At 31.8% G+C, this 24,651-nt stretch overlaps 2 protein-coding genes and 1 long non-coding RNA gene across 3 annotated transcripts; 1 reads left to right on the top strand and 2 right to left on the bottom strand.

Moving 5' to 3' along the window:
- The first annotated feature begins 748 nt into the window (after positions 1 to 748).
- LOC139495577 (procathepsin L-like) lies at positions 749 to 8,344 on the top strand. The gene is made up of 8 exons (XM_071283853.1): positions 749 to 853; positions 1,994 to 2,133; positions 3,492 to 3,597; positions 3,982 to 4,140; positions 4,955 to 5,069; positions 5,654 to 5,754; positions 6,478 to 6,749; positions 8,157 to 8,344. Exons 2-8 carry the CDS (start codon positions 1,994 to 1,996, stop codon positions 8,254 to 8,256), a joined length of 993 nt encoding a protein of 330 aa, XP_071139954.1. The 5' UTR covers positions 749 to 853; the 3' UTR covers positions 8,257 to 8,344.
- Positions 8,345 to 9,988: 1,644 nt separating this feature from the next.
- On the bottom strand, positions 9,989 to 14,590 carry LOC139494257 (ficolin-2-like). Its single transcript, XM_071282426.1, has 4 exons — positions 14,576 to 14,590; positions 13,535 to 13,631; positions 12,812 to 12,973; positions 9,989 to 10,344 (listed from the first exon to the last, which is right to left on the bottom strand). Exons 1-4 carry the CDS (start codon positions 14,588 to 14,590, stop codon positions 10,091 to 10,093), a joined length of 528 nt encoding a protein of 175 aa, XP_071138527.1. The 3' UTR covers positions 9,989 to 10,090.
- Positions 14,591 to 20,385: 5,795 nt separating this feature from the next.
- On the bottom strand, positions 20,386 to 24,062 carry LOC139495576 (uncharacterized). The gene is made up of 3 exons (XR_011657400.1): positions 23,646 to 24,062; positions 22,196 to 22,310; positions 20,386 to 20,523 (listed from the first exon to the last, which is right to left on the bottom strand). It is a non-coding gene; the product is annotated as an uncharacterized lncRNA (long non-coding RNA).
- Positions 24,063 to 24,651: the final 589 nt, after the last annotated feature.

The raw sequence follows: 24,651 nt of genomic DNA, 5'->3' as shown, positions 1-24,651 counted from the left end.
CAACGAACAGCAAGCTATGAACGGCCCAAAAATGACTGGTGTGAAAACATTTCAAACAGAAAAACCAACTGTAATATAGATAAAAAAAAACGAGAAACGAGAATCACTTATGAACCACACGAACAAACGACAACGATTAAACAACATGTTTCTGACTTAGAACAATTTCACACAAATGCAGCGTGTTTTAACAGGCACAAACATTCACCCTTTAGTAAGTATGCTTTAAATTTGTGTAACATCTCTTTGGAAAAAAGTTAATTCATATAAATTAATTGCCATTTGATAAGGGACTTTCCATTTTGAGTCTTCCTCGGAGTTTAGTTTTTTTTGTGATTTTACATTTCATTAAAAAAACAGCACTTTGTACTATATATTCATTTAATTAAAAAACATAATCAGTGATCTGGTTCTATAAATTGATACATTAAAATCATTTCATAACCAAGCCAAATGTAATGTTTAGAAAGAAGGAACCCTTTGTTCGTTTTCGGGCTCATTGATTGAAAATGTATCTTATCCCGATATTAAACAGTTGGACGCCACGATAAATGCAATTTTACGTTAGCAACGTCATTATCTCCCATGTAACTGTACCGTATACCCTTAAGCAACATAACATTACTAACCTAAGACTTATTATTATTTGATGTTTGATATCTAAGTAAACAAGCCTTGAAAAACCTGAACAACTTTGTCTCACGAAACATATACATGTACATATATGCTGCACTTTTAATCACTTCAATGTTACAACTATGTATAACGACGTTGGTAACACCTCATATTGTATACATGTAGTATAAATAGACGTCAAAGTAGATCTGACAAACCAGTTTATCTTAATACGAAGGTAAGCATATCATATGAATGTTTGTTCTAGAATTGATAAATTTGATGCCTGTACCAAGTCAGAAATAAGACAGTTGATATCCATACGTTTGATGTGTTTGAGCTTTTCATTTTTGTATTTAATTACGGACTTTCCGTTTTGGATTTCCGTAGGTGTTCGGAATTTGTAAATTACTTAAAAGAAGAATACAATTTTAAGCGAATTCTTTTTTTAAAATCTGACTGATATGTTGTTTTGTAATTCGTAGTAACCTTAGATGTATATCATTTATTGATGTCCCAATTGCTAAATTATTTTTTTAAATTTTGTTAAATAAACGAAAAATGTAACAGAACATATATATTACTGTTGGTTTTTCTCGTGTTATCACAATGAAGAAAGAAATTGTTCTTGCTCTTTCTTTGTCTAAGTGTATTAAACATACTACCATCATGAACAAAATATATAGGAATATATAATACACTTATAATTCATTGAAGCAGCAACCAAAAAACCATATAAATTCACACAGATATTTAGATTTTATCACATGGTATGCAGTACATAGAGTAAGATACATTTCGACATCACATGCCTTCCAGTTTTAGGATCTTTTAAATTTAGTAATGATCTGAAGATAAAATTAGGACAGCAGATTCTTTTGAAACACTACTGTGAAGGTTGCAACAAAAATTCATAGATTCACCAAATATTCGACCATTGGTCATAAGTTGTTTACATATATTAAAGCTAGACTAATCACCCAATCTACAGGAATAGACAACATACTCTTTACACACGTAACATTGTAGTTATGGCTGCTATTCTTCCGAACAAACATCATATATCAACACAAATAATAGTTCAGGAAAAATACTTCTTAAATATTTTGAGATAATTTTCTTAAGTAGTATATTTGAAATTGTTTTCATGGATTCATATTTATATTTTAAGGCTACAAACTCAAATTATTCAAGCCGTAACAAGTAAAAAGTAAAACTGAACTGAACTCCGAGGAAAATTCAAAACGGAAAGTCCTTAATCAAATGGCAAAATCAGATGATAAAACACATCAAACGAATGGACAACAACTGTCCTAAATGGTCCTTTGAAATAAAACATAACCTTGATAGGATTTAGATATTTTGTTTTAATTTGTAGATGTTTCGTTTGTTTATACTGGTAGCAATCGGTGTTGCAGCTCTGGCTTCTTCTTTGATCACACCAGAGCTTGACAATCAATGGGAGGAATTCAAATTGACGTACAAGAAAACGTATAGTCCTTCGGAACATCAGCAGAGGTATTTTCCAAGATTTGTTTAAACGATTATATTTCGGTTTGTTTGGTCTTTAAAAAACCAACAACCAATGCTTGTACCATAGATGTAAGTTTTGGTATCTTTCGTCCCTCTTTTATGTAAATGAGTTAATTTAGCTCTCTTTAATTCATATATCTCTGTACATATCATTTGAAACACTATTAATTGTGTTTCCTGTTTTATATTACCAAGTACAACATTCTTTTATAAATTGCAATACATGTATGCCATAGATAATCATTCTCAAAAATCGGTTACACGTGATTAACTTTTTATATGGCACGGTATAATCCAAATTATCAAAGCGGTAACAATTTTAGTCATCAAAAAGTATTCCCGCAAATAACATGAATAATATAACTCCAGTGTTGTCAGATGCCAACATATTTGAAAGCACACAACCTTATACAAACGTTAACAGCTGATAAACCATTAGTTTTAACTAGAACTTCAAACGTTAAAGGTCTGATGAAACGAGAAATGAAACACTCCAAAAAGCAATATCGTGATAAGGAATTCGAGCTTCTAGTATGCATTAAGGAGATATATTACTAAAATTAATAAAATTTCGAACTAACTTCATATCTTTATTATAACAAAATTCAAAAATTCAAGATCTGTATTTCTAACTGAATACAATACATGGCTGTACGTGTAATTTTGTTTTAGTATTACAGAATCGAACGGTCAAATTTTGTTTTGTCATTTCCTGGTTGTAAAGATTTCATCCTAAAAAAATATATAAACTTAAAATAGCAAAACTGAGTGAATTATACATATACATTTAAATAATGAAAACAATATATTAATTTTTGCTTTCTTTCAAAACTAAACCCGTTATGATTCGTGTTTTCAGCTAATAAGTAAAGCATTTACAATGTCACATCTTACACCCTTCATCTAAGGTTATATTTTGTCTTTCAAATGATTATTTCTGTACCGAATCTGTGTTTCGAAATTAATTATATTGCGTAAAAAGATTGTATCCTCACACACCTAATCCCTTCTTAGAAAACAAAACCTGTTACCTATAACGTCCTGTCGGGATCAAGTGTCGCGAAAACAAATGTCTTCAATGATGAGCCAAGGGTAGATTATTTTTTTTAAAGTAAAATAAACATGCCTCATGCATATATTTGCAATTTTGTGCACAATAATAGTTTAAATAGGGATGCCATTAGCTTCAATTGATTTGTGACGTCATGAAAAAGCTGTTTAACTGATTGGAATAAATAGAAACAATTTAAGGTATTTGCTTTTATTTTGAGAGGTAGACATTTTATTACATAAAAAGGTATATGACTGTTATCTTTGTGGTAAATCAATTATTGTTTATTTAGACGTATAATATGGGAGAGTAACCTACGATACATAAGAAAACACAACATTGATGCTGAAAAAGGACTGCACACATATATTCTTGGCGAGAATGAATACTCTGATATGGTAAATAACGTCAAATATATTATAAATATTCATAAATTGATCACACATTGTTTCTTCATAACTAGAGACATAAGCTGATGGACTGGTGTATTGTCATCATTTGTGAACTAAATAAAAAAAAAGAATGAATATTCTCCAAAACACAGGTTATTAAATTTAATAATTAATATAAATAAATAAAAGTGTGTATCTACTTATTGAACGTCACATCGAATGCCACATTTATATTAAATCGTTTAACTATCGTAATTATTCAGATTAATGCACGAAATGTTAAAATAGTACAGTTAACACTATTGATGGTTTAATTATAACATTCAGATATATTTCAAAATACTTTTTAAACAAATTATCAAATGAAATTTCGCATAATTTAATCTACAGACAAACAAGGAGTTTGTATCAGTAATGAATGGATTCAGAATGCGTAATTCACGACGAGATGGTAACACTTTCCTAGCACCAGATGGTGTCACAGTTAACAGTCTACCATCTACTGTAGATTGGAGAACCAAGGGCTACGTTACTAAAGTTAAAAATCAGGTTTGCATTATTTATATCTTTCAAAGTGGGTTCATGACCTTAGCTTGTCCTGGGTAATACACATTGGGAATGCATGTGAGGGATCATGCCATAATGTGTTGTTTCATAGGTAAATAAGGAAAGTCCGATTATATCTAACACTCAGGGAGATTAAGATCCTGATATGTTTGTAATTTTATGCGAGTCTCACAAGTGAGATGTTAATTAGCTACCTGTAAAACCAGGTTTAGTCCATCATTTTCAACATAAGATTAAACCTTTTTGCTGTTTGACATAACTGCTTACATCCACTTCATTTAACTTTGGTGGATAAATGTCTCATTGGCACGTCTTCTATTTTTATATTATTGATACATTGTATCTGTTTATTGGTAAACCAGTTGATGAAGAACCTGACTAAGTTTTGATCAATCATAACATTAGCCCGAGGTTTTTCATTTGGTACAATATAAAACAAAACATTCTATTATTGCCAATGAGACAACTCTCTATAACAATATCATACCATTAATGTTTTCGTTTTCACACAGCTTATACCTTTTCGTGGGGTTCTGTGCGTAAACACTGCATGATGGTATGTTATTTGGTTCCAAATAAACTATAAATTCCTGATTATGCTGCTATTACTTGACTGATTTATAGTAGATCATTGCACTTTTTTGTAAAACTGGGTTTTGTAATTTTCATCGTATTAATTCTAATACTAGATAATGTCATATCAAGATATACTAGTTGTTAGTTGCTCTGATCGTGATTTTGTACATGTTTTGAACTTACATGTAACAGTCAGTCATGTTATTCTATATTTTCATAGAAAGCCTGTGGATCATGTTGGGCATTTTCAGCAGTTGGATCAGTAGAGGGACAATGGTTCAAGAAGACACAAACTTTAGTATCACTCTCTGAACAGAACATACTTGATTGTTTAAGTATAGTAGCTTATATGTTCTAATTGTATATGATAAAAACTTTAATCAATAAAGTCAACAGTAGTATACCGCTGTTCGAAAGTCATAAATCGATTGAGAGAAAACAAATCTTCTTACAAACTAAAACCGAAGGAAACACCTCAACTATAAAGGATAACGACAAAACAATATAAACACTGAAGTGCAGCAAAAGAACCAACGACAATGCAACACACACAGAAACAAGTATAAGATAACAATTGCGATATTTCGTATAAACAAAGACTAAGCTCATCAAATATTTCGCCCACAAGTTGATATCAGATGAGAATAACCTCAATATAAAACAGATACAATGAATGCGAAAGGTAACAAAGGGAAAACCAAATTTCCGAAACGCCCGAAACCGCGTTTTGGTAGGTTTTGTATCGCACTAAGCATGCTAAGCTTAAGTATATTGTTATTATGCCATTTTCAGTTTGTTTTTGACTAGTAAGTTTCAAAAATTCTATTGGTATCCTTCACCCCTCATTTACTTCAAAAGAAGATTAACAAATATTTATGTTTTGAAGTGACAGTTACAACTACATTTTATTGTTTGATAGGTCAAGGTAATTGTCTTGGTGGATGGATCGATGATGCATTTCAGTACATAAAAAATAACAGTGGAATAGATTCTGAAGAATCGTATCCATACAGAGACCACGTAAGATTTTGATACTGTTACTTAACTGAATTAGTATGATAATGTTAACGTATTTCTTCGTTTTAAGTAGAAAATAAGAGCACGCAATTTCGAAATATAAACAAAAACAAACCACACAATATTATCCGAAAATTGGTATGCAGTACACATTGTTTACGTAATGTCTTCGTTTTAAGTAAAAAATAAGATCACACAATTTCGAAATATAAACAAAAACAAACCACACAATATTATCCGAAAATTTGTATGCAGTACACACTGTTTACGTAATGTCTTCGTTTTAAGTAAAAATAAGATCACACTATTTCGAAATATAAACAAAAACCACACAGTATTATCCGAAAATTGGTATGCAGTACACACTGTTTACGTAATGTCTTCGTTTTAAGTAAAAAATAAGATCACACAATTTCGAAATATAAACAAAAACAAACCACACAGTATTATCCAAAAATTGGTATGCAGTACACACTTACGTATACACCTACAACTAACAATTAAATTTTCCTTTCGAATAAGCTATTCTTTTTTTACCAGTAATGTTTATTCCAGATGAGCTACCAATACATATTTTGATCTAATATTCAATTTACTATTGATTTTTAAACATTTCGGCAAATTTTCAAAAAAATCTATCTTGATTTACTCTCGTAAGAATCCCTATTTTATACAGAACTGTTATATGGTATTGATAGTTAATGGCAATTTACAATGATATTACAGAAATGGTTTTGTAGATTCAATCGAGATAATATTCGCGCAACAATAACCGGATATGTCGATCTAACAGCACAAAGCGAGGAAGAAGTGCAAATGGCTGTTGCTTCAGTTGGACCAATATCAGTGGCAATTGATGCATCTGGACCGCCATTTCAACATTACAAAAGTGGAATATACAACTATAAATATTGCAGTTCAACGGTATTAGATCACGCAGTACTTACCGTTGGATATGGATCAATTGGGGTAGATAACTACTGGATTATTAAAAACAGGTTGGTATAGATATAAGAATACGTAGCTGATAACTTGGGATGGAATTTGTTTATATTCCTTATTACAACCATTATTCAATTTATGTAGTCGATCTTTTGTTTAGAAAACAAATTAAAGTCACTGCAGAAATATTTACCAATCTGATTTTATAACCTTTGTTCTATGTACGATTGGCTGATTGCTGTTTGTTTACCCACAATGGCATTTTCAAATATATGACAGAGAAAAAATATATTTTTGTAAACTCCCAAAACGGTGTGATTAGTGGACAACTAACACAAATTAAGTTATATTCCTGTTCCCCAAAGGTTATAAGTTTTAGCAACCAAAATTGAATTAAATTCCTGTTGCCCAAAGGTTATTAATTTTACGGACGCCATCACGATTTGGTTGACCGTTATGGAATAACCGTTTCGCAAATGATATCGGATATGTTCCTTACGTCGTAACTACAGTCCCCTTCCCTTTCATAAATGTGAACTACCGAATTAGACTATTTGCCGGATTTAATATCTCATAAGCAACAAGACGGGTGCCACATGTGGAACAGGATCTGCGTACCCTTCCGGAGCACCTGATATCACCCCTAGTTTTTGGTGGGGTTCGTGTTGTTTATTCTTTAGTTTTCTATGTTACGTCGTGTGTATTATTGTTGTTCTGTATGTCCTTTTCCTTTTTAGCCATGGCGTTATCAGTTTATTTTCGATTTATGAGTTTGACTGTCCCTCTGGTATCTTTCGTCCCTCTTTTTTAGCGACCAAAAATAACCCAAACTAAAATACCAAGGCGGTCTACGAATAAGTTTGCGATTTAGGTAAAATCAATATCTAAAACTGAGAATAGAAAAAGGTTATACACCAAAGAAACAACAACCCGATCAAAAAGCTTTTTGGATTCTGTTATCTTAAGATATTTTTCTCATACTAAAAATACAGTCAGATAATTAATAAAATTGAGAAAGGAAATGGGGTATTTGTCAAAACGACAACAACCCGACCATAGAGCAGACAACAGCCGACGGCCACCAATGGGTCTTCAATGTAGCGAGAAGTCCCGCACCCGTAGGTGTCCTTCAGCTGGCCCCTAAAAATATGTATACTAGTACAGTGATAATGGACGTCATACTAAACTCCGAATTATACACAAGAAACTAAAATTAAAAATCATACAAGACTAACAAAGGCCAGAGGCTCCTGACTTGGGACAGGCGCAAAATTGCGGCGGGGTTAAACATGTGTATGAGATCTCAACCCTCCCCCTATACCTCTAGCCAATGTAGAAAAGTAAACGCATAACAATACGCACATTAAAATTCAGTTCAAGAGAAGTCCGAGTCCGAAACCTACTTGAAAACATGTATTGATTAAGACAGATCTTGCTATGCAAATATTATTCGACTATTTCAGCTGGGGAACATCATGGGGGGTGGAAGGATATTTCAATATGGTGAGAAACAATAACAACACATGTGGAATTGCAACGCAGGCGAGTTTTCCTACTGTATAAACAGTTATAACACTGAAAATACCTGTTATTTTATATGTACAACCATGCTTATTGAATTTATTATGTGAATAAAAACGAACGCACGTTTTGTAACTCTTTCTGCACATTTGTACTTTGAGAGATCTAAACTGTTGTATTGTTGTATGGCCTGTGTTATCCTTTTTTTGTCTTTTGTTTTATTATATTCATTTGTATCTGCAGGGGCGGATCAAGCCATTTTGAAAGGGGGGGTCCCATCCCAGAGTAAAGGGGGGTTCCAGCTATATGCTCCCATTCAAATGCATTTGCAATTGCGTCCAAAAAAAAAGGGGGTGAAGTTATTCACAAATGACGCTCAAATAAAAACAAATAAAATGACCAAATAAAAAATGAAGATGAAGAGCGCTGAGGACCAAACAAATACTATGTGTCCTTTTTGTTTGTTTCAAGGCATAATCTCAAAAAAAAAAAGAAACAATGTGATATGAACGATTAATATCAACAAAATCAATAATCGTAGAATTTTCACGCATGTGTATACTTTTGTTTTCAATCATACATGTATATGATAGTACCAGCAGCTTATAATTACTTTGACACATATGCAAAATATACATTTATTGCATAGAGTCAACAAAACATCAACCATAATCAATTAAATACATTTAAACACAGTTACTACCGCAGCGGTCTTTTACATAAGTAAAGTATAGATAGCTTACATACATTATGTTCCCTAGAATGCCTCTTTGAGCTACCTTTCATAGTGAGTGACTTGAAACGTTCAGCAGGATTCTTAATTAGAACACGCTCATGCCGATGAAGATTAAGCAGATTTGAAAAAAGTGCTAACGCCATGACACAAAATAGTGAAAACAAACCTCAAAACAAACCACTGTTTACAACACAGAACAGAGGAAACTTACGACTTAGCAACATACAATCCCCTCCCCAACCGCACAAAATATCGCAGATGAAATATTAATTTGCAAGTAAATAATTCGACCTCAATGAAACCATATTCATGTGACATTTACTTAACTTAGCTGGTGATCTGTTACGCATGTTTTCAGCTACAAAAAGGAAAGCGAGTGTCAACATGGTGAACATAGAAATAAAGCAAAGATGAACCATTTGGAATCAATCCTCAAAATCATACTTATACAAGAAAACACGAGAATAAATATATATTTTAACATACATTATGAAATCAATTATGAAAACTTCATTGCACGTGATAGCTATCTAATCATATATTTATATTTTTGTTTATATCGGGTTATATGATTGTTTAAAGTTTTCTGATTTCATCTCTTTATTCACTTTGACAGCATTTAGTCAAAATTAAACTAAATACAGATGAAAATAATCGAGTTCATATATTTTTATTATTTTAGAAAATTTTGTAATTTGTTATACATTTTCATTATGTTCTATATCAAATTTTAGAATTTGAACCAAATCTGTGAACATTAACTTGACAGCTATTGCCCTTTAAAAAAATACCGATGAGCCATTTAAAAATAGTTCTGAGCTAAAATGATAATATAGGTTCTTAAAGTGTGTAAACAAATATGTGGGTCCACCAGGGTAAATTGTATATTATTTCAAAAACACTAATTTGTAATTAAATGTTATGTAAATAAATGTATATTCCTTTACATATTTAGGACTGCTCTGTACCGATGTTTCTGTAATGGCCGGGTATGAAAATAAAGATATTGCATTGCATAAACTATTGTGTTATAAAACATTGTAAAAGGAACAATATAGGTTTAATAGATTGAAAACATGTAATTAGTTTAATCACACACAGTTTTCATGACTTCAGGACCTCAAGGTCATACAATGCTTTTTATGTCTTCCTACGAAGCATCATGGAGCTTCCTTTTAATGAGTAGCGGTCTCCTTTGAATTTTTCCCAGTTGATTCCCATATTTTGATCTGCTCTACCATTGGTCTTGAGATATTCCCCATTCAGAGAGGAGTGACTACATGCTTTATACCACCATGCTCCCTTGTTTGTGGCAGCGCATGTTGTGCTTGTTTGTGTATTATCCTGATCATGGGTACTGAACTTCAGTCCATGATGATAAGCTAAACCATCACCTGAAAAGAAACTTGTTAAAATAACTGAAAGCATATCCTAAATTCGAGCTACGTTTGCATAAAACTGACAACGCCTAATTTTAAAATTTGTTCTGATGATTGTTGTAGCAGTTTTTTTAACTTTAGAAGATGTGTATCATAAAGACGAATCAAAACAAATAGACGAGGTCATTAAAATGCCAAACATAGCGAATGGATTTTTTTTTCAGAGACGTGCAAAAAGTATTCGGTCACAATTGCGTCGTGTTTAGGTTTGTACAGGTGACTGACTTTTTAATGGCCTTGCCCCACGTCAATCACGTCACTGAGTAGCACTGTACTAGTCTTTTAGCGTTTTGTATCACATGGGCTACCGTCATGTGACGATTGTTGTCGTCTGCCATTGTAGTTTTGTTTAAACAAGTAAAATAACAAGATGGGTAGAAAAGGTCAAGAATTGTCAACGGATGTCAAAAACATGATTGTGCAAATGTTCCAGAATGGATGTTCACGCCTTAAAATCGCTGACATACTTAAAATTCCAAAGTCAACAAATATTGACAATATTCGAAAATTTATAGACACAGGTTCTGTGGAGAATAATCCAAAAAGTGGCCGACCATTGTTTGTACAACCACGCGACTACCGCAAGCTTGAACGCATTGTAAAGACAAGTCGGAGGAGTTCTTTATGTGACATAACAAACAAGTTTAATGAGGAAAATTGTGTTCCGTGCATAAACGTACGTACCATCCAGCACCATTTACATAAACATGGGTCTCACAGGTGTGTAAATAAGAAAACAATCATGATCCGGGAAGTCAATCGGAAAAAAAGACTTGCATGGTGCAGAGAAAAAAGGAGATGGACGGTTAATAACAACTGGAAAAGGGTTATTTTCTCTGATGAGTAAAATCATGATAAACCATGATGAACGTGTGTACGTATGGCGAAAAAGAGACGAGGGGTGGAGACCGGACCTTGTGCAACAGAGGACTTCACAAACTAAATATCAAGTCAAAATTTGGGGTTCTATTTGCTGGAATGGCGTCGGTACACTTACTCCTGTAGAAGGCAACATTAATGCTGTCAAATGACAAGACATACTTGATGAACATTTGTGGCCAGTGATAGGTCGGCATTTTCAGAGAGGAAATTATTTATTCCAGGATGACAACGCCCCTGTCCATCGTGCACGGTCCACCCAAGAGGTTGTAGCTCGGAACGGAATAAACGGTATGAGCTGGCCTGCACAGTTCCCCGACTTGAATATAAAAGAAAACGTTTGGTTACATGTAAAAAGAAAACTTCAAACACGTACTGGGATGATTAAATCTCAAAATCATTGTTCCAAGAAATCAATCGTATTTGGTTCAGTATTACCCCTGCCTTTATTCAGTGCTTATACAAGTTGATTTCGAAAAGGATATTAAATGTAATCAGGCTAAAAGGACACTTAACAAAGTATTAGAGGTAGTTTTTATTTTTGTTGAATATGATTGGTTGATTTATTTACAGTGCAAGCATGAACTTTGCAACTTTCGTTTTGAAACGTAAACACGACGCCATTGTGACTGAATACCTTTTGCACGTCTCTGTATTAACAACAATATACGATTTTTTTCAAAATGGATCCCGTCAAATACGAAAAGTTCCACTTTAATGACTTTAACTTTTATTTAAGATGAAATGTGAAACGGGTGAGAGAGTACATTTTATCCATCATTTCCGGAATTACAAAAATCAATTATTGCATGATGAGTTTCATTCCGACGAAAAGTATTCCAACTTTAAAGACTTTTTTTAAGACTATGTCAAAACAGAGATTGCATGCGATTTTTGAACATATTTTTTCTCTTAAAAAGAGAGGCGAAAGATACCGTAGCTACATTCAGACTCATACGTGGAAAATAAACTGACAACACCATTGCTAAAATAGAAAACGACAAACAAACAAACACTAATTTAGGAGTTCAGTGTGACGTAAATTTTCACTGAACAAGTTTTTATTGAGGAGCCAGTTGGGGACCACCTCCGGATGCGGGAATTTCTCGCTGCGGTGAAGACCCATAGGTGGCCTTCGACTGTAATTTGCTCTTTGGTCAGGTTGTTGTCTCTTTGACATATTCCTCATTTCCATTCACAATTGTTATAGTCCACAAAACACAATATATATACAGAACTGAAGACAGAGCAACACGAAGACGATCATTAAATGGGGCTGATCTCGTGTTATCCAGAAGAATGAACAGATTCTGCTCCACATGTGCCACCCGTCGTGCTGCGCATGTAAGTACAAACCTGATGAACAGTCCAGATTAGTACGTCACATGTAACTTATGTAAGTCGTGGAAAAGAAATCCGCATAAATATAACTTTATTTTTGACCAAAAATTGCGAAATTTCAGTACTTATCCAATATTTGTGTGGCGATTGATTTGTAAAAAATAAAATCGGAACAGTTGTAGAGTTATATAATGGTAGTTACCTGCATTTCCTCCAAATCCATCAACAGATAGAGTATACTTTGAATCAGCATCACCAATTACGAAGGAAGAGTACTTTGCATATCTCTTCTGGCCATCCCATGCCTCTAAGTCGATGCGCAGTTCTGTAGGGACTTGTGTTAAGATATGGAGATATTTATTCCCTGAAATTTGCGAAACAATGAAAAATATGTTAACAAGTATAATAATTGCTTTTATGTTTGCAAAATGCTGCCGAAATATTATTATGCTTGACTTGATACGTTAAATATATTGAACGTTTCTTGTCGTTTCGGAGTAATTTAGTGCTCAACATTTAGTCTGTTTCTCTCTACTTTAATTTTTGCTCAAAACACAAACGTATATATATAGTATTGACCATTATATGTCATTTAGCTGTAGTTGATCGTTATGTTCCTGTTGCAAGGTCAATATTTTCATATCTTTTTACTAATCGTATTCATATGATATAATGCAAAATATGTAAAGTACTGCTCTAAATATATTGCAAATCGTTATTGTTCTGAATAACATATATATGTCCTTAGAATGTTAAGTATTAAACGTTCTTGACTCTATGCTAGTACTTACAATAAGTATTCTTCGTAAAAAGAATTCGATAGATATAAAAATACAAACATGGTAAATCGTGTTCTAATATTTAATTATGTCCAATCCGTGTGTCTTACTTAGTTATGAATTTAAACAAATCAATAAAATATAACCTATCCAAAATTCTCCGAGAATGGTTCCAAAACCATCTTCATACGCCTGCCAGTCCCTGAAGAAATTTTCGCTGCCATCAGATCGTCGCTGGAACACCTATATATGTACAAATAAAAATTAACAAAAATGTGTCCCTAGTACACGGATGCCATATCCGCACTATCATTTTCTATGTTCAGTTGACCGTGAAAATGGGATAAAATAAAATATAACATTAAAATTAGAAAGATTATATCATAGGGAACATGTTTACTAAGTTTCAAGTTGATTGGACTTCAACTTCATCAGAAATTATCTAGGCCAAAAACTTTAACCTGAAGCGGGACAGACGGACGGACGGTCGGACAACTGACGAACAAACTGACGCACAGACCAGAAAACATTAAGCCTATAAATGGGGCATAACAAATTGGTCGTTGTTTCATTGCGGTTTTATTTTATAACTTAAACATGTATTGAAGGATAACTGAAATATCAAATTGAGCTAAACGCACATTTTATAATGGTCATTAAACATTGATAAACAGTTATGGATCATTAGATATGCATAAATCTTCACCAGCTATCCAAACATTATTAAACAAGAATACCTGATTAAGGTAAATAGTGTTTTGGAATACCTGATTAAGGTAACTAGTGTTTTTGGAATACCTGATTAAGGTAACTAGTGTTTTGGAATACCTGATTAAGGTAACTAGTGTTTTGGAATACCTGATTAAGGTAAATAGTGTTTTGGAATACCTGATTAAGGTAAATAGTGTTTTGGAATACCTGATTAAGGTAAATAGTGTTTAAGAATATTAATTAAGGTAGATAGTGTTTAAGAATACCTGATTAAGGTAACTAGTGTCTTGGAATACCTCATTAAGGTAAATAGTGTTTAAGAATACCTGATTAAGGTAAATAGTGTTTTGGAATACCTGATTAAGGTAAATAGTGTTTTGGAATACTTGATTAAGGTAAATAGTGTTTTGGAATACCTGATTAAGGTAAATAGTGTTTTGGAATACCTGATTAAGGTAAATAGTGTTTAAGAATACCTGATTAAGGTACATAGTGTTTAAGAATACCTGATTAAGGTAACTAGTGTTTTGGAATACCTGATTAAGGTAAATAGTGTTTAAGAATAGCTGATTAAGGTAAATAGTGTTTCGGAATACCTGATTAAGGTAAATAGTGTTTTGGAATACCTGATTAAGGTAAATAGTGTTCTGGAGTACCTGATTAAGGTAACTAGTGTTTTGGAATACCTGATTAAGGTAAATAGTGTTTTGGAATACCTGATTAAGGTAAATAGTGTTTTGGAATACCTGATTAAGGTAAATAGTGTTTAAGAATACCTGATTAAGGTAAATAGTGTTTTGGAATACCTGATTAAGTAAATAGTGTTTTGCAATACCTGATTAAGGTAAATAGTGTTTTGGAATACCTGATTAAGGTAAATAGTATTTAAGAATACCTGATTAAGGTAAATAGTGTTTGGAATACCTGATTAAGGTAAATAGTGTTTTGGAATACCTGATTAAGGTAAATAGTGTTTAAGAATACCTGCTTAAGGTAACTAGTGTTTTGGAATACCTGATTAAGGTAAATAGTGTTTAAGAATACCTGATTAAGGTAAATAGTGTTTTGGAATACCTGATTAAGTAAATGGTGTTTTGAAATACCTGATTAAGGTAAATAGTGTTTTGGAATACCTGATTAAGATAAATAGTGTTTAAGAATACCTGATTAAGGTAAATAGTATTTAAGAATACCTGATTAAGGTAACTAGTGTTTTGGAATACCTGGTTAAGGTAAATAGTGTTTAAGAATAGCTGATTAAGGTAAATAGTGTTTCGGAATACCTGATTAAGGTAAATAGTGTTTTGGAATACCTGGTTAAGGTAACTAGTGTTTTGAAATACCTTATTAAGGTAAATAGTGTTTAAGAATAGCTGATTAAGGTAAATAGTGTTTCGGAATACATGATTAAGGTAAATAGTGTTTTGGAATACCTGATTAAGGTAACTAGTGTTTTGGAATACCTGATTAAGGTAAATAGTGTTTTGGAATACCTGATTAAGGTAAATAGTGTTTAAGAATACCTGATTAAGGTAAATAGTGTTTACGAATATCTGATTAAGGTAACTAGTGTTTTGGAATACCTGGTTAAGGTAAATAGTGTTTAAGAATAGCTGATTAAGGTAAATAGTGTTTCGGAATACCTGATTAAGGTAAATAGTGTTTAGGAATACCTGGTTAAGGTAACTAGTGTTTTGGAATACCTGATTAAGGTAAATAGTGTTTAAGAATAGCTGATTAAGGTAAATAGTGTTTCGGAATACCTGATTAAGGTAAATAGTGTTTTGGAATACCTGATTAAGGTAACTAGTGTTTTGGAATACCTGATTAAGGTAAATAGTGTTTTGGAATACCTGATTAAGGTAAATAGTGTTTAAGAAAACCTGATTAAGGTAAATAGTGTTTTGGAATACCTGATTAAGGTAAATCGTGTTTTGGAATACCTGATTAAGGTAAAAAGTGTTTTGGAATACCTGATTAAGGTAAATAGTGTTTAAGAATACCTGATTAAGGTAAATAGTGTTTTGGAATACCTGATTAAGGTAAATAGTATTTAAGAATACCTGCTTAAGGTAAAAAGTGTTTTGGAATACCTGATTAAGGTAAATAGTGTTTTGGAATACCTGATTAAGGTAAATAATGTTTAAGAATACCTGCTTAAGGTAACTAGTGTTTTGGAATACCTGATTAAGGTAAATAGTGTTTAAGAATACCTGATTAAGGTACATAGTGTTTAAGAATACCTGATTAAGGTAACTAGTGTTTTGGAATACCTGATTAAGGTAAATAGTGTTTAAGAATAGCTGATTAAGGTAAATAGTGTTTCGGAATACCTGATTAAGGTAAATAGTGTTTTGGAATACCTGATTAAGGTAAATAGTGTTTTGGAGTACCTGATTAAGGCAACTAGTGTTTTGGAATACCTGATTAAGGTAAATAGTGTTTTGGAATACCTGATTAAGGTAAATAGTGTTTTGGAATACCTGATTAAGGTAAATAGTGTTTAAGAATACCTGATTAAGGTAAATAGTGTTTTGGAATACCTGATTAAGTAAATAGTGTTTTGGAATACCTGATTAAGGTAAATAGTGTTTTGGAATACCTGATTAAGGTAAATAGTATTTAAGAATACCTGATTAAGGTAAATAGTGTTTGGAATACCTGATTAAGGTAAATAGTGTTTTGGAATACCTGATTAAGGTAAATAGTGTTTAAGAATACCTGCTTAAGGTAACTAGTGTTTTGGAATACCTGATTAAGGTAAATAGTGTTTAAGAATACCTGATTAAGGTAAATAGTGTTTTGGAATACCTGATTAAGTAAATAGTGTTTTGAAATACCTGATTAAGGTAAATAGTGTTTTGGAATACCTGATTAAGATAAATAGTGTTTAAGAATACCTGATTAAGGTAAATAGTATTTAAGAATACCTGATTAAGGTAACTAGTGTTTTGGAATACCTGGTTAAGGTAAATAGTGTTTAAGAATAGCTGATTAAGGTAAATAGTGTTTCGGAATACCTGATTAAGGTAAATAGTGTTTTGGAATACCTGGTTAAGGTAACTAGTGTTTTGGAATACCTGATTAAGGTAAATAGTGTTTAAGAATAGCTGATTAAGGTAAATAGTGTTTCGGAATACATGATTAAGGTAAATAGTGTTTTGGAATACCTGATTAAGGTAACTAGTGTTTTGGAATACCTGATTAAGGTAAATAGTGTTTTGGAATACCTGATTAAGGTAAATAGTGTTTAAGAATACCTGATTAAGGTAAATAGTGTTTAAGAATATCTGATTAAGGTAACTAGTGTTTTGGAATAACTGGTTAAGGTAAATAGTGTTGAAGAATAGCTGATTAAGGTAAATAGTGTTTCGGAATACCTGATTAAGGTAAATAGTGTTTTGGAATACCTGGTTAAGGTAACTAGTGTTTTGGAATACCTGATTAAGGTAAATAGTGTTTAAGAATAGCTGATTAAGGTAAATAGTGTTTCGGAATACCTGATTAAGGTAAATAGTGTTTTGGAATACCTGATTAAGGTAACTAGTGTTTTGGAATACCTGATTAAGTAAATAGTGTTTTGGGAATACCTGATTAAGGTAAATAGTGTTTAAGAAAACCTGATTAAGGTAAATAGTGTTTTGGAATACCTGATTAAGGTAAATCGTGTTTTGGAATACCTGATTAAGGTAAAAAGTGTTTTGGAATACCTGATTAAGGTAAATAGTGTTTTGGAATACCTGATTAAGGTAAATAGTGTTTAAGAAAACCTGATTAAGGTAAATAGTGTTTTGGAATACCTGATTAAGGTAAATCGTGTTTTGGAATACCTGATTAAGGTAAAAAGTGTTTTGGAATACCTGATTAAGGTAAATAGTGTTTAAGAATACCTGATTAAGGTAAATAGTGTTTTGGAATACCTGATTAAGGTAAATAGTATTTAAGAATACCTGCTTAAGGTAAAAAGTGTTTTGGAATACCTGATTAAGGTAAATAGTGTTTTGGAATACCTGATTAAGGTAAATAATGTTTAAGAATACCTGCTTAAGGTAACTAGTGTTTTGGAATACCTGATTAAGGTAAATAGTGTTTAAGAATACCTGATTAAGGTAAATAGTGTTTTGGAATACCTGATCAAGTAAATAGTGTTTTGGAATACCTGATTAAGGTAAATAGTGTTTTGGAATACCTGATTAAGGTAAATAGTGTTTAAGAATACCTGATTAAGGTAAATAGTGTTTAAGAATACCTGATGAAGGTAACTAGTGTTTTGGAATACCTGGTTAAGGTAAATAGTGTTTAAGAATAGCTGATTAAGGTAAATAGTGTTTCGGAATACCTGATTAAGGTAAATTGTGTTTTGGAATACCTGGTTAAGGTAACTAGTGTTTTGGAATACCTGATTAAGGTAAATAGTGTTAAAGATTAGCTGATTAAGGTAAATAGTGTTTTGGAATACCTGATTAAGGTAAATAGTGTTTAAGAAAACCTAATTAAGGTAAATAGTGTTTTGGAATACCTGATTAAGGTAAATCGTGTTTTGGAATACCTGATTAAGGTAAATAGTGTTTAAGAATACCTGATTAAGGTAACTAGTGTTTTGGAATACCTGGTTAAGGTAAATAGTGTTTAAGAATAGCTGATTAAGGTAAATAGTGTTTCGGAATACCTGATTAAGGTAAATAGTGTTTTGGAATACCTCGTTAAGGTAACTAGTGTTTTGGAATATCTGGTTAAGGTAAATAGTGTTTAAGAATAGCTGATTAAGGTAAATAGTGTTTCGGAATACCTGATTAAGGTAAATAGTGTTTTGGAATACCTCGTTAAGGTAACTAGTGTTTTGGAATATCTGATTAAGGTAAATAGTGTTTTGGAATACCTGATTAAGGTAAATAGTGTTTCGGAATACCTGATTAAGGTAAATAGTGTTTTGGAATACCTGATTAAGGTAGCTAGTGTTTTGGAATACCTGATTAAGGTAAATAGTGTTTTGGAATACCTGATTAAGGTAAATAGTGTTTTGGAATACCTGATTAAGGTAAATAGTGTTTAAGAAAACCTGATTAAGGTAAATAGTGTTTTGGAATACCTGATTAAGGTAAATCGTGTTTATGAATACCTGATTAAGGTAAATAGTGTTTAAGAATACCTGATTAAGGTAAATAGTGTTTAAGAATACCTGATTAAGGTAAATAGTGTTTTGGAATACCTGATTAAGGTAAAAGTGTTTTTGAATACCTGATTAAGGTAAACAGTGTTTTGGAATACCTGATTAAGGTAAATAGTGTTTAAGAATACCTGATTAAGGTAAATAGTGTTTAAGAATACCTGATTAAGGTAAATAGTGTTTTGGAATACCTGATTAAGGTAAAAGTGTTTTTGAATACCTGATTAAGGTAAACAGTGTTTTGGAATACCTGATTAAGGTAAATAGTGTTTAAGAATACCTGATTAAGGTAAATAGTGTTTAAGAATACCTGATTAAGGTAAATAGTGTTTTGGAATACCTGATTAAGGTAAATAAGGTTTTGGAATACCTGATTCAGGTAAATAGTGTTTTGGAATACCTGATTAAGGTAAATAGTGTTTTGGAATACCTGATTAAGGTAAATTGTGTTTTGCTCATTGAAATCGATATCGTACAAATACGTCAAACATGTTTATGTTTTATTAATAGATTTACCTCTTCCAATAGAAAATCAATAGAGACAGATTTTGAACAATGTAGTATATTTACCTTATTTGCGAAATTTGATAGAAGCTTATTTTCTGAAATTAAAATTTGTCACTATTTTTTTGCCTTTTAATCGAGTTTCAGCAAATTCAAAACACCAAACATGGCTTAACTTGTTAGTGAAAAAAACTGTTCCTTTGAAAGTTTAGATGAAGAAATAAATGGAACAAAATTTCAGAAAAAAGAGACAGTAAGCTTAAACAAGTTTCGTAGGTTTTATGAAGAAATAACCCAGCAATAAAACAGAAAGTGCATATAGCCTATCACAAAAAGCAAATACTTAAAAACAAAAAGGAAAAATAAAACAGCATACACAAAACAAATTGAAACTAGTCATTGTTGCTTTTTATTTATAAACAATATTTTGATGCGACAAATGTGTCGTGAAATCTATAACTGAGAAATACTGGTATTCATTTCACTTGTTCGACAAAGAGAACACCAACTTTTCAAAAGAAAAATACACTAAACATTAATATCTGTATTATGTACGAACAAAATGATACTATAACATTGAAACAAAAGTACAATAAACTCTACATCTTCACTAAACACTTACAGTCCAACCAAATCCTGCTGTATCCATGTCACAGTAAACATCAAACTTCTTATCTGCTAGATACATTGTATATACCCCTGAACAACTTCCTTGTGGAAGGTCACTGCAGTCACGTGGGCGAAGGTCTGAAGCTATTTTAAAAAGTAAATTTGTTTTGGTTTATTTCTACATATTTATCTCATACATCAGATAATATATACGTATAGTACCCGGAGAACGACTGAACGATGACGCGTTGTGATAGTAATATCTATATGTGCTTACCATTTTACATCTTTTTATTCTAGTCTTGATGTAAAGTACCTTAAAGTTCTTCCTTGATACAGGACCGGGTATTTTCGTGTTGTAAATGTAGTGATGAAGATTGCAATTTCAGAAACTCACATTAATCAAGTGAATATAAAACAAGAAGATGTTGTATGATTGTCAATAAGACAACTCTACATAAAAGACAAAATGACACAGAAATTAACAACTACAAGCCACCGTACGACCTTAAACAATGAGCAAAGCGCATACCGCATATTCAGCTACGAAAGGCCCCGAAAGGACAGATGTAAAACAATTCAAACGAGTAAACTAAGCCTAATTTATGTTCAAAATAATGAACGAAAAAGAAATATGTAACGCAGTACCTAATAAATAAGTATTTAGTTTTATATATGTTTGTATGAGTGATCTAAAGTACTTTCTTTTTCTCTAAAACGTGATTGATTATTGAAACTTATTAACACATTTCAAAGAAACAGCCAAAAAATGTTAGTGGAAAAATATACAAAACCATGGGGGGGGGGAATATTTAAAACCAACCAACGACTTAACAATTACTACTTATTAGCTAAAATGAAACATCCTTATTTTGATTTACCTTTTTTTCTTCTACTAAAGCAAACATTTGCTAATTTCGACTGTTGAATAATGTTGTTACATTATTATCTGATTATAACTGTTGAATGAGAATGTATTTTAAAAGCTAAGTTTATTTAAGCACTGATAAAATGTTATAATTTAATCTAAACTACACAAATTTATTTCAATATTCTCGTTATTTGTTATCATGTACAGGCAATTCTGAAACCACATCTGTACCTTCAAGAGTGGTCTGTAAATGACCTCTTGATCATGTGATCTGGCTATAATTTGTCAGGAAAATAGATAGATAAGTTTTACAAAATTATGAATGCAAAAGACCAGACAAATTCGTTATATCATTGTTTTTATTTTTGTTTCTTTCAAAATTGATCAAATATGTACATTTTGTAAAATTTACTCTTTTATTTGATATTATGTTTAAACACCCGATCGTTTGTTTATATTTTTGAATTTAAAAGTTCGCTGTGAATGTTATTTTTAGAAACAACGTTTTGATATAAAGGTAACAAGAATATTTGGTAACACGAGGTCAATGTGCACCCGTAGGAAAGTAAATGTGGAATGAACAAGTATAGATTTTTTCATAAGTAATGTATCTTTCTTTCAAAAAGAAACCATTCTAAATGCAAAAAAATGAGGATTTGAATTGGGTTTACAGAATAGAGAATAATAGGTAAAAAATGAAGAATAAAGACAAAAACATATATTGGAAAATCAAAACAAAAAAATGGAATAGGGAAAAATGGAGTACTAAAATATAACGAGTAATGGACAAAAAATATAAAGAGTAGGGCAATATGATATGACATCAAAACTTAAGAATATAAAATTGATGGACCCATCAAGACCCTCATAAATCTTTGGAGAAACCTTACATCTTGCATCATAATTCTTTGTTTAAATGCATATGTCATCATATTTTAAACTTACGTGCGCTATTTTCAGATAACTGAAAGGGTAATGGATCACAATAGTAATTCATTCCACTTGGCATACAGGCCTCATTGACCGTACACTTATTACCATTGCACTGACCAGCTAGTTCCTGAAATTTGAGTAGCCAAACAATTACAAATGTACATGCGAATATCTCCAAAGTCTACAACATATAAAGTTTAGTGAAAGAAAACTTTGTATTACAAAGAAATTATATCAGGCTGTTTTTGATGAACATTCTCATTAAATAATTAAATATTTAGTAAATTTGGTGAACGCATCTATCCCATTGAACTAGAGATAAAGGATACGACGGGTACAGTTAAGTTTGTCTCATATCTTGACTTACATCTAAAAATTGACAATGAGGTTCGATTGAAAGCAAAACTTTACGACAAAAGAGATTGTTACAGCTCCTAGCTGTGATCTTTTCATTTTTATGTAGCAACATTCTAGCAACGCCTGCTTACGGGTTACATATCTTCCAATTGATACTATATTCTGGGGCTTGTATTTTATATCATAATTTCCTAGATAGACGGTTACTGCTTACACGAGCTAGTTGACCATTATGAATTAACCGTTTCACAGATAATATACCCTTCTTTTTTAACAAAGTGACCGATCGAATTAGACTACTTACCGGATGTTTCATAACATGAGCAAAACGATGTCACATGTGGAGCAAGAGCTGCGTATACTTCAGACGCATGAGATCAAACCAGGTTTTTGGTGGGTTCGTGTTGCTTAGTCTTTAGTTTTCTATGATGTGGCTTTTGAACTATCATTTGTCTGTTTGTCTTTTTCCTTTTTAGCCTTGGCGTTGTCATTTTGTTTTTTCGATCTATGGGTTTGACTGTCCCTCTGGTATCTTTCGCTCCTCTTTTAAAAGTTGTTATTTCTTACTTAGGTTATTCAATTTATATACGCCATTTTGCAATGTGCTGATATTGTTTAATATACCTCAAATCAATTTAGTTCAATTCTAACTATTGTTTGACGTTTGAGGTCAAGTGTCAGAAAATAAGTTTTACGTAATTCCTCATAATGATAGGTATATGCATTTATTAAAACCAGTTTTTAAAATGTATTTACACTTACACAAATTTCTGCAGCACATTTTTGAAAATTCCTGTATATAAAAAAGTATGAAACTGATGATGTAATGCATTAACAGATCATTTCAATTTATTTTAAGTGTTTTTATCCAAACATGCTGGACTAAATAGTAAACATTGACACGTTAATACCTGATTTAAAACTCTATTACCATGCACAATTCATGCTTAAAAATTATTTCTATAGAATTCTAAAGCAAAATATTCTGTAAAAACATAACATTTGAAACATTGTGCTGATTTCAATGTCTCACTCATTACCATTAAACATTTAAGTTTTTGTGAATACTTTGCTATAAGTATTATAAATTTCATATTGTAATTACCTTTGGAAAAGTAGAGGCAGCAGCAAAGCTATTACCAATACTCTCAACGAGTCCACTACATTCACTTGTTTTGGGTTCATGATCATTTATTTGGCATGTTTTAGTCGACGCTATAAAGTTAATAGATTTGCATACTTTTACTCTTGAACAGTATTGAGCACATATTGACCACATCGGCATTGGTACCTCAAACAGCACATGACCACTATATATTTTGTCTTTTTGTTTTTTGATAACGACTATTTCACATATTGTCCACACAAAAAGGAAAACTATCAAAATTATCAAACGGTACATTTTGCTTCAATTGAAAGACCATGAATTGTTTAGGCTTTTCCTTTCCTAAAAACCGTCGTGTGTGTTCGAATAGACCGCTTCGTAACATAGCACTCACAACATTTGTCTGTTTATTTTGTTATGAGCTTCATAAATGCTTTTAGTTGTCAAGGATATTTTTTTTACAAATAATGACTGAATGCTCTCAATTATCGAACAATTAACTAACGTAGGGAAAATGACAATTGCAATTGTATTTAAAGTTTAAATGAATTACTACTGTATAATTCATTATCAACATAAAAGGAAGTGATGTTTTCTGATCTAAATTGCGATAACTCATTAAATACATGTTTATCGTTTATTTGATGACGCAGTCACAACTTTAATGTTTTCATTTTCTAAATTTTATTCTTGTCTCAATATTCCAAGTTATCAATATGATACTTTAATAACATGAGCAAAACGACGAGTGTCACATGTGGAGCAGGATTTGCTTACTTTTACGGAGCACACGAGATCACCTCCATTTTGTTGTGGTGTTCGTGTTGCTTAGTCTTTAGTTTTCTTGTATTTATGTTGTGTCTTGTGTAGTATTATTTGTCTGTTTGTCTTTTTCTTTTTTAGCCATTGCGTTTTCAGTTTATTTTCGATCGATGAGTTTGACTGTCCTTCTGGTATATTTTGACACACTTTCAAAAACTTTCAGTATACCTAGCTCAAACACAAA

This window comes from Mytilus edulis, chromosome 11 (assembly GCF_963676685.1).
Source record: "Mytilus edulis chromosome 11, xbMytEdul2.2, whole genome shotgun sequence".
NCBI classification, from domain to species: domain Eukaryota; kingdom Metazoa; phylum Mollusca; class Bivalvia; order Mytilida; family Mytilidae; genus Mytilus; species Mytilus edulis.
Note: the sequence above shows the minus strand (reverse complement) of the source record. Positions and strands in the feature narration are given on the sequence as shown.